The sequence below is a fragment of the Nicotiana sylvestris genome, chromosome 5 (assembly GCF_000393655.2).
Source record: "Nicotiana sylvestris chromosome 5, ASM39365v2, whole genome shotgun sequence".
Taxonomy (NCBI): Eukaryota; Viridiplantae; Streptophyta; class Magnoliopsida; order Solanales; family Solanaceae; genus Nicotiana; species Nicotiana sylvestris.
The window spans coordinates 3,292,249-3,303,434 of record NC_091061.1 but is presented as its reverse complement, the minus strand read 5'-3'; the positions used below and the strand labels follow the sequence as shown (position 1 = coordinate 3,303,434).

Genomic DNA, 11,186 nt, shown 5'->3' with positions numbered 1-11,186 from the left:
GATGGGTTGGGTTGGTTTGGACTTCTTGCTAGGGGAGAAATTCAAAAATAGCTAGATTTACCCGTGATAATTGAAAAATAGTCACAGTTTTAAAAGTAATCGAAATTTAGTCACTTTTTATGTAAAGATAAATTTGAACGAAACTGAAGCAAATCTCTTAACAATTTCTGACCAAATAAGAACAAAACTGAAGCAAATCTCTTAACAATTTCTGAACAAAGAGGAGGAAAAGTAACTGCCGCGATATTTCCTTTCAATTTGTATTCTTGCAAGTTAAGGTTCGAGCTCCAAGTAATTTAAACCTGGTGACAAGTGGTTGAACAAAATGGAGTAGTTGACTTTCTTAAGAATTTTGTTAAGAAATAGATACTTTTTGCATAGATTGATCTGCTTTTAAACCGGGTTCTTCTCTGCTACTATGTTTTTCGGAGGAAGAAGGTGGATAAAAGTGTGTGCAGCAGAGCTAATTTCAGTATTTCACAGTGTAACAAAATGTATAAAAGTATAATATATACATAATAATTATATATTATACAATCTATCTACAATTTATCTACGATTTTCATACATTATTTCTATCCAGTTATATACAACTACAATATCGTACCACGTAAATATAATTTTTATACAATACGTCTTTTGTATATTTTGTAACTGATTTATACATAGTAAAAATAAATTTCATACAACTAATTATATATTATACAACTTATCTACAACGTTCGTACATTAATTCTACCCAATTATATACAACTACGATATCATACCACGTAAATATAATTTTTATACAAATATTGTTCAATTTTCATACAATATTTAAATAACAAAAATATATATATAAACAACAGAATACAATTTTTCTACAATTTTACTACAAGTGTACTACAATTTCGTAAGTATAATGTATGTCATGTCTTCTTCTTCTTCGAATTTCAATCCGAAATTCAGCCAAAATCAAGTCTAATCTTCACCAAAACACCCTCAAAATTGAGATATAAACTCCAAACCATATTCCCAATTGTTTGCAACAACACCCAATCCAAACAAATAATGATTTTTAAAACTCAATCGAATTCAAAGCTTTAAAGCTTTTTAATGGCTGTCAATGGTGGAATTGATGTTCTCTTTTCCTTTGCTTTACATTGTTGATATTAGGGATTGAGAGATAGAGAGAGAAGTAGAGACAATCCCAATTCTTGGAAACAACACCCAATTCAAACAAATAATATTTTTTGAAAACCCAAGTTCGAATTCAAAGCTTCATGGTTATCAATGGTGGAATTGATGCTCTCTTGTGCAAGAAACGTGTGGGGGGGGAGGAAATGTGGAGAGAGAAATGTGGGGGGAGTGGGAATATACGGTAGAGTTATTTTAGGATACTAATTAATATCATTAATTCCCTTAAAATGTACATAAATGATAATTGGGTATATAAAATGTAATTATAGTAAAACTTGAGCAAGGAGGATAATATAATTTCATATAGTGTATAGGAATGTAAAAATTCCATATAGCATCTTACCTGTTAGAACACATCATTTAATCATCATTAAGAGATAAATGTGTATGAAAAATACATATCTTGCATTTGTTCATGTCTACGTAGGGTGCAAATAAATTTTAGACATTATCACATGCCACATGCTTTCAGCAATATCATCACACGATAGATGTCAAATCTCTCCATTAGAAAAATACAACGTATTTGATAGGTATATGTTGAACCCAAATTTAATTATAAAATCAGTCAAATAAAGTGGGGCGTGCAAGCGCATTGGCCAGCTCTGATACTTGCGTAACATCAAATAAAGAAGGCAAATGTCCATGCATGTATATCTGATACTTTAAATTATAAATTAAGCCCAAAATAAGCAATGTCTTCAAAGACATCCTGACCTACAAGCCTTAATCCAATCAACTACAACTACGAATTCAATACAAAAGCAGACACAAACTATTTGCCTCGTAATGACTAACAAAAAAGTTCCCGACATAAATTATCTTCTCACTCAACAGCCTGAGGGAGCACACGACATTCGACTTAAAACATAACCCCCTTCTCATATAATTAAAGACAACAAAAAAGTTGCATTACCCGTTATTTTTAAAGGAAGCAAAAGTACCTCCCAATACCTGAAAGAATGTCATATGTAGTCCTAGTTTCCAAATAATATCTTGGTCTGACCTCTCATCTTATGGATGATGAAAAGAAAATCATGAACTTTCGACGAGAAGCTGGCAGGGTACATCAGGCGAACTCAATAAGATCTTCACATGATCGGAACAGCATTAACAACCATCTTTCTTCTCTTATCAAGAAGATTGCACTGCCAGCCGCTGAAGATGCTCAAAGAACACTTGAAGACTCACATCATCTGTAAAGATCACGTCTGATCCAGCTGCCATATCATTTGCATTATTGTACGTGGCAGATGGATTCAATTTTGCCAAAAGGAATCTTGCCTGTCCAGCATGAGTGAAAAGATGTCACATTTACATTCCAATTAAGAACAAAAAGAGCCAGTAACCACAAGAAGACAAATGTAAATTTTCAGTTTTTTAGGTACAGCCTGCTGTCCAATTCTTTCTCAGGAAATGGTACCTCATACCAGAAGAATACAGAGTAAGAATCACTTCAAAAGATTCTTTAAAAATAGGGATTCCAAAGAGCAAACAAGACTATGCCGAGAAAACCTCATATTCATGCTACTTCATCACTTAGTGACATGATGGAAGTTACTGATCCTTGCATTTCCTAATGAGGAACTTAAAGTAGATCCTACTCCTTAACAGGAAAGTGGGCATTTACACATCGCACAAGGCAGCAAAAATTAAATTGAAAAATGCATTCATTACCTGGGAGCCATGTTGATCACACACCACCAGTCTTGGAACAGGAAACCTCTCACGGATGATTGCTTGGGCCTCATCATGTGGAACTTGCAACAGCTGTGCAAATGCCTGAAAAGAGGAGAAAGGAGGAAAGATTACATATCTTTGTTTCAAAAACACATTATGAAACTACATCATGCTAGTTCAGCACAAATTCTGCATGCTTGAGGAATGAAAAAGAGATGTCCTAGTTTTCCTCATTTAACATGAGAAGGCTAAAACACAGGATCTCATCATGAAGCACCGGCAGACTGAAGCTACCACAAATAAGACAACAAAATAATAACACTGGATGACAGAAAACGTGAGGCCTACCTGATGCTCAGGCTGGTTTTGGTATCCCATGTTTCTCCATTGAGCTATTGTCATTCCATGGAAAATAACTACACTGAAATAAGCATCCAACAAGAGAATGCGATCAGCTGCAATCGATGCCACATCCAGCAAGGCTGGGGCAGGCAGTGAATTGAATTGAAATGCCGTTAGTGTTGGCTGAATCATGACAGCAGCATTGCTTATGCCCTCTCGGTTGAGCAACATGCGGAAATATGCCGTCTCATCTGGACTATTATTGAACACCTGTGCCACCCATACATTAGTAAGAATTAAGAACTTGTACATCCATGACATCAATTTGTTAAGTTGGTGACAGAGAAAAGAAAGAACATCCAGAGGAATATTACTTGTAAGAACTGGGATCGCCGTAAATGAAACATGAATTGAGGGAACAATGAAAAAGATGGATTCAAAGTGAAAGAGCTGGGGTCATCCTTCCGATAGTCACCAAACTTGGCGCATAGACGAATGAGATTCCGATCTAGCCACCTTGTGGCATCAAAATCTTCCTGAAATCAGTTAGCCAGATTTATCAATAAAACAGAAACGAGAAGAGGGATATTATGAAGTTCAGGCATGCTATGGTAAACAGATGCTTCAATGCCTGCAATGGAGGAAAACTGAATCCAGTATGTTCAGCGCAGAGAAACTTTAGAACCCGTATATTGGCAAATCCTAAAGAATGCGCATACTTCACCACAATTCATGTTTTTAAGGATAAATTCTTCCCTACTTCAAGCATACTCAACTAAACTTGTTGCTTCGCCATTTACCAAAGATAACAAGACTACCATGAGGAATTGAGAAGGCCAACAAATAAAATAATGAAACTAAGTAGGCATTCACATATATGCCGTTACTCTCTGATTACTGTAAAACTTTGTGCAGAACAAATGATAGTCTAGAGAAGATACCTCCATCTCCATTTTGTAAGAAGCCAATCTAGCCATTACAACCGCAGCAGCCTCTTGATCAAATCCTTGCACCAATTCCTGAGAAAATAGATTTATTGCAGTGTCAAGATTAACAAACACTCATATGGTACCCTCAAAGTCCAAACAAAAGAATTCCTCAGAAGCAAGAGCAAAACCCAAAAGGAAAATTCTCCTTCGTCGAGATACCCTTTGCAGGAAGCTCTTCTCAGAGGACTTTGAGAGGAATACAGAGAATCTATCAAAATAACAATTTTCAGATATATCTACATGGAAATATTATTAAACAATAGACAAGATTATCCTCAATTTCTTGTTGGAAAAAAGAGTTCGATGGAGAAAATATTTTATTGGACTTTCAACTGAATTTGAGATTGTTGGGTGATTGAATCATCAAAATTACAGAAATGCCAAACATTTAGGATGTCTTAAATAGAAAATTAACTCGCATGAAATAGAATGAATAATGTGGTCCTGCTTCACATGTTTATAATACATTATATTCCCAGGGGAATTGAGGGTAATCAGACTCTTTTTCTATCCTAAATGCAATCTCAAGTAAACAAAAAGAACTGCCACACAAAGCACTACTCACAAGTAACATTACTCTCTATGCTTGGGAAAAAAACATTCGGGTTTGGAGCTATACAGAAGAGAACCATAATGGAAGTTATTCTCAAAAAATGATATTTCTAGCTTAAACTTTCAGTCGCACACCTCAGTGCTAACAGCAGCATCAACCCATCTTCTCGTAATGGTCGTGACGCGTAGTTTTGTTTGACCATCGTGGCTCTGATAACTGCATTTACATCAAAACCAACAATAGTTACATGGTAACTCTTCTGCCCTACTATATATACTTGTTCAAGAGGAGAAACAGTGGATATAAAGTACACATCTCCTATCCATCAAATAATAACAAAATCTCAGCAGTAATAATTTCTTTTTATACTAAATGATAAGAAAGAAATAGAGGCGAATGTTCCTTATGATCCAAGTACCTCGTGAGAAACTGTATGTACAATTGTGGATTTTGATTGCCTGAAGGGTCTGATTTCTCACTAGATGAAACATCAAAGAAAACAGTCAAGCAAGTGTTTTTGTCGAGACCGCACAGCTTCCAAGCAGTAGTATTCCCCTCACCAATAACCGTGCTGGAAACAGCAGGTCCTTTCTGCATAGCACCAAATTATCAAATATCAACTGTCAAAACTGTAAACGGAAGAGTTAACTTTTCTTTTGCAGGAGACCAAGCTCTCAGAATACATCTTAACTGTGTAACATTAGGTAATAACTCACTACTGATAATATGCAAAAGTTCATTGAACTAACCTTCTCTAAAGATGTGCATGGTCCAATTATCCCCTGAATTTTAATGTCCTTAGAGCAGTTGATCTCTAATGTACCACTGAAACAATTTAATGCATCATATTCATTGACAAAATCATTGATAAAATGAATCCATCGCGGTAGAGAGAGAGTCCTACACAATATTTATGCTGCTCAAAGTGCATATAATATGAATTAAAATACATTCTTCTGTAAGAATTCATGGGAACCACTTGCATAATGAAAGTTCCCCAACTTACCAAGGTATATCTCCTATCTGTGTTGGGGATGGATGTGGGGAGAAAAGAGCGTTCCAGGGTTTAGTATTTTATCATAGTGGAGAATGCAATAAGAGAAAGGAAGCCAACTATAAATAGAACACACCAGAAGACATGCACCAAAACTTCCTCTCTAAGGTATAACCACTCTTTCAAGTCCCTTAACGTTTTATCTTTTAGATAACCGTAATTTACGCGCACTTCGACTACTTCCATAGTCGAGAGGGTACCTGCTATCTCCTACTAGGGCAAGTACCAGCTAACTCTGTCCACCAAGGATCGGATAGATTAGAAGAATCGCCTAGCATTTTTTGCCTCCCCTGATTTAACCTGAGACCTCATGGTTCTCAATCCATTTTATTGATCACTTGGCCACATCCTTGGGAGCATCAAGTCCCTTGAGACCCAACTAAATCAATTAACTAGAGTGTGAGGATTTCAACTGGATATTTCAAGTTGATGCCGAATTTACTTGGAACAACATATTTACAGGTAAGAAAGTTGGATATATAGCTTCAAGTTGACAACTAAGTAACAACTTGTCAGTTACTATCAATTTCTTCATTGAATTCATTTGCTATGCACTGCATCTATCACAAGGCACGGCAGATTCTTTTTTATTCACATATGCTGAGAACTTTAACCCACACTCTTCCTTTATCTATGTAAACCCCCTCGCTGGTGTACAGCTTGGACACAAAAAACAACCTTCAAACAAATGTATCTTATATTATAGACAATTTTCGCTTTAGGGCCTCTAGAAGTATGATAGTCCCGTCCATAAAGTTGGAAATCTTTCCACGGTCAAAACAGCCATATTGAAAACATAGCAAAAATAGTGTCCTTTGCAAATGAGACAAAATAGAATAACATCTCAGGAAGCTCACTTGAAGGACAGCCCAAGAGACTGTTCACCATCTTCGAAGATGTGCTTGAATGAATCTTTGAAGACAGAATGACCAAAACTTTCAGCTAGAACAACTAGTCCTCCAGTTTTTTCAATAGCTACTTTCATCTCAGCAACTCCAACCTGAAACACAAAATTGTTATTGCTAAACATGACATCATCCATTGCCAATTCACGAGCAGCATTAATCAGTCTCAATTAACCTCTCAAGTTACGTGCATAACAGACCAATAAGGAAACAAAATAAATATACACATGATACAACTTATTACGCTCAGCCCAATATGTCGCACCATGTGTATGATGCTCAAATGTTGGAACATTTGTTCAATCAGTTAATAAAAAAAATACACATGTCGCAGCTTTTAAGAACTCAGCATAACAGTAAATGAATGTCAGGATCAAATGCATGATTAGTAACTAGAGAAATGCCAGCACCTTCACTTATAAGATTCTATGACACATAACAGAAGTGTCACCATGACAAAGCTAACACAGAGACAAACCTGATCAAGTGCTGAAGCAAACACATCCAAGACGTGACCTTGACTAACAAGCTGCTTTGCAAGTTCCTCATAGAAATTGACTGCCTTTTTGAAAAAGGGTGCTGCATCCTTGTGCAGGTCCTTATGAGAACGAACAGGTTCTGAAAGATCTTTTGACACAATCTGCAAAAACAAGGAGAAAAGTCAAAGAATAGGAAAAAGGCATTGAAATTCATCAGTAATAAGGATTCAATTTAGCCAGGTGACAAATGGCAACAGAGACAAAAAAAAATTGTTTTTTCTCCATTAAGGATCCAATTAAGTGCCATTCTCATAACGATGCAGGTCTCTAATCGGACTCAAAACAGTTTTCAAGATTATGCCTTTTAGCCTCAAAAATTAGGCAAAAGACAGGGTGAATGCATCTTTTCATGAGCCTTAGGAGAACACTTAAGTGGCAGTCAGTCAGAACACTTGTTTTGGTTCTAACTGTCTCCATACACCAGCAATCACTTGATGCTGGTTTTCATTTATAAAATTACCTCACTTTTTGATAAGGTTAAAATTATCTTACTTATCAAAAAGAACAAAGGGAGCCTATTTCTTCTTTGGGTTGGGGAGACGGGTAATGTGGGAGTCTGGTGATATGACAAGCACAAAACAGAGTGAAAACAGACTCAAAGGCTCACCGCTCCAGGTCCCTCTGTGCATGGACCGCCCACTAAGGCCACGATCCGAGCACCAGCACCAGCCAAACAAGCTCCAAGCAATCCAGCAGCTACACTCAAAGCCACACCAGTGCAGCGTAACGCTCTATTTCCCTGTGGGACTGGCCATTGATCCGTGCTCAATTCATCTAACAACTACAAAATAACAATGCACCAAAACAAGTCAATATACATCAAAATAAAAAGACAAATAAATAATTGCCAAGTTGAAACGGACAGAATTCAAGGTATATTCACACTCCGAGGCAGGCAATAAGAATCTGGTAACACCAATACTGGGAGCCCCAATCGGGCCAGGACCGGCCCGTCTTCCACCAACACTACTTCCAAGGCCCAATTGATCCAAAACATGATCTTTAGACAACTCTTTCGATCCCCGAAAAACATAAACCTTCGACATATCCGAAAACCCTAGCTCATGCACCTGGACCTGCGTACCATACGATATAAACCCTACCATAGCATTATCCGGTAACATCCCGATCGCCCGTTTCAACGCCGATTTCGCAAATTCCAATTCCTCCTCAAGCATACACGTGTCCAAAACGAACAAATAAATCGGCGAAATTGAAAAATCTACCGGGTTAGGGTTTTGAGTCGGGTTAGGGAGAGTGTATTGAATTGTGGTGAATTGGGGATAAAGTTCAGCAGGAACATTAGTTTCATTAATTCCCGAATAATGATGAGGAAAATGGTTACGTTGAAAGCAAAAAGGACAGATCCAAATTAGGGCTTGAAAATCAACCCGAGCAAAAGGATTGAGAACTGAGGAACAAGTTTTGCATTTGAGCGGCGGGTAAGAGAGCGTAGGGAGATCGGTATGAGGACGGATCAAGTGGATCGAGGTAGCGATTGGGATCACGCACTTGCTTGATTCGACTTTTGTTCGTGGCCATGCGTTCCATGTCATTCGAACTCCGTCGATCCCTTCTGCATCTGGTTGTGCCATCTCTGTCGCCATTGATGAGATTCAAAAGACCTTCCCTTTACGATTTGAAATTGTGTGTGTGTGAATTGGGGAACGAAATACAAAGAGAAACTGTGTGTGTGTGTGTGAATTGGCGCGACCCCAAAGGGAGGAAGGAGGAGAGAGAGAGAGAGGGGTAGAGGGGTCACACCGAGAAAACGAGGAGGAAATTCAGTCAAACACAGAACGATGTGAAGAAGGAAGAGATTTAGCTATGGAATAAAGCAAGGCCGGGTGGGTTGTGGTTAAACAGGGACTTTGGTTCTGGTAATCTGAATGAATTTGGGAATTTTTTTATTCAATGAGTGAGAAAATTTGTAAAATAATCCTTATGTTTGGAATAGTTTTAATAAAATAATCCTTCAAGGGTCGTTTGGTACGCGGGACAAGGTAAGCTAAGATATGAAATTAAATTTATATCGTATTTGGTTGGCAGTATAAATTTAATCACAGACTTAATTCTTAATATCATACCTTATACCATGAAACTTGGAATTATTTTATCATACCTCTAATGGAACAAAATAGTCCAAGAATTATAATAATCTCGGAATAATATAGTTGGCATACCAAACGACTCCTAAATATATTTAAAAGAATGAGCACTTTCGATCTCCCTCAAATATTTAATACATTTTGCAACACCAAAAATAGCAACATACACTAGAAATAGGTCAAAATAAAAATAGTACCTTAAAAAATGCACCAAATATCATAAATAGATTAACAATAGCAAAACCTATAATAATTGTACCTCCATTGTTAGTCCCTATTAAATACGTAATATTTTTATCACAATTCTCATTAGATATAATAGTCATAATTTATTAAATTGTAACTGCTTATGGAGATTGTTTTCTCAAAATTTTAAGATGATCTCAAAATTTGGAGAGAAAAGGTAAGATAATGCATAAAAACAAGCGGTTTGGTACACAAAGTATCTCGCGTTCACGTAGGATTCGCGGAAGGGCCACACCCAAGAATGTCAAATCGTTTTGAAAGTACCTAATAGTTTATGGATTCTGATGTATAGAGTAACTATTGTTCTGATAATGGTGGCTTTACATAATATGTAAAAACTAAGAACCAACCGTCATATAATATAAATTGTATGACTCGTAAAACTCAGTGCAATGTCAACAATGACTCTTACTTTGTTGTTCTTCCTTTGTTTAGTGTAATTTATCAGTTTATAAATCATGTGTGTCTTGACTATCAAAATTTTCAATTTACTCTTAAGCCTTGAGGTGTTTGTGTCAACCAATGAGTTAGAAAATGTTAGTGAAAGTATGTGGTTTGAAGGATTGAATTCAGACACTTAGATAAGGATGTTCTATTTTAGCACAGAAATGATAAGAAGGATTGTGAATTTATGGAATTTACAAATAAAAGATTGTTTGTGAATTGTGAATACATCAAATAGTACTTAGCAGTTGGTTAAATGCAGGTAGTTGGAGGACTCAACCTTTAGGTGCTATATGTATTATTCCCCGTCAAAGGTCTAAGAATTTGCTTGAAAGATTATAAGATATCATAGACAACGCACAAGTAGGAGAGAAGGAGTTTTTGGCGTAATTGGTAAAGTTGCTGACATGTAACTAGGAGGTCATGGGTTCAAGTCTTGGAAACAGTCTCTTGCAAAAATGCAGGATAAATATGTACCGGACTGCCTTTTTTTATTTATAGAAAGCACACTGTTTACCTCGAAAATACGAGTAACAATTAAATTTGATTTGTGGTTTTAAAGATATGTGATTTAGTTCAATACCAATTAATAATCAAGAAATAGGAAGTATAGATGAAGGAAATGAGTAAGGCCAAACTAGTAGATAGGTCAGTTTCGACCTCGAGGTCACTAGGTCAGTTTCGACCTCTAGGCCAGTGACCTCGAGACATGCTAGAGCAATAAAGTAAGAATAATAAAGCTAACGGACAATTCTGATGAACAATGAGCGAAAAAGTAAAATAGTATATTCTTTGCCAATGATTGGATGATCCTTACAAATGATTGTGGTCCCCTTTATATAATACGGAAAACTCTAAATAAGGTACATTTCCATTTAAAGTAAAGAATCTTATTGGTACATATGTATAACCGTCTGGTACAGATTTGTACTAATTTGTACAAATCTATTCTGGAAATTACGTCATGATCTTGGGGACGTGGCGAGAATCTTGTCCTTCTATAACAAACTCATAACGACACTGTCTTGGAGGTGGTCGTGCTTGGCTCCGATGTTCCTCGCATACTTTGATCCTCAAGCACTGCATTCTGTCTTCGAGCTCGAACTCGACCTTACCTAAACTCGGGCTTAAAGTGGCTTCTTGAGCC

The 11,186-nt window shown here is 36.7% G+C and overlaps 1 protein-coding gene across 1 annotated transcript; it reads right to left on the bottom strand.

The window, feature by feature from the left end:
- Positions 1–1,825: 1,825 nt before the first annotated feature.
- Positions 1,826–9,130, bottom strand: LOC104245199 (protein transport protein SEC23 E-like). Its single transcript, XM_009800767.2, has 12 exons — positions 8,105–9,130; positions 7,849–8,022; positions 7,181–7,342; positions 6,655–6,797; positions 5,493–5,568; positions 5,162–5,334; positions 4,878–4,959; positions 4,143–4,220; positions 3,576–3,737; positions 3,208–3,471; positions 2,857–2,961; positions 1,826–2,463 (listed from the first exon to the last, which is right to left on the bottom strand). The coding sequence occupies exons 1-12, from the start codon at positions 8,846–8,848 to the stop codon at positions 2,314–2,316; spliced, it is 2,313 nt and encodes a 770-aa protein (XP_009799069.1). The 5' UTR covers positions 8,849–9,130; the 3' UTR covers positions 1,826–2,313.
- Between the last annotated feature and the right edge of the window lie 2,056 nt (positions 9,131–11,186).

Bases quoted from the DNA above. Each gene is read 5' to 3' on its own strand.
- LOC104245199 (XM_009800767.2), bottom strand. From the start codon at position 8,848: ATGGCGACAGAGATGGCACAACCAGATGCAGAAGGGATCGACGGAGTT. The intron at 8,023-8,104 runs GTCCGTTTCAAC...GTTATTTTGTAG, and splicing joins GTGAATATACCTTGAATTCT to TTGTTAGATGAATTGAGCAC. The intron at 6,798-7,180 runs GTTTGTCTCTGT...TTTGTGTTTCAG, and splicing joins TTGCTTCAGCACTTGATCAG to GTTGGAGTTGCTGAGATGAA.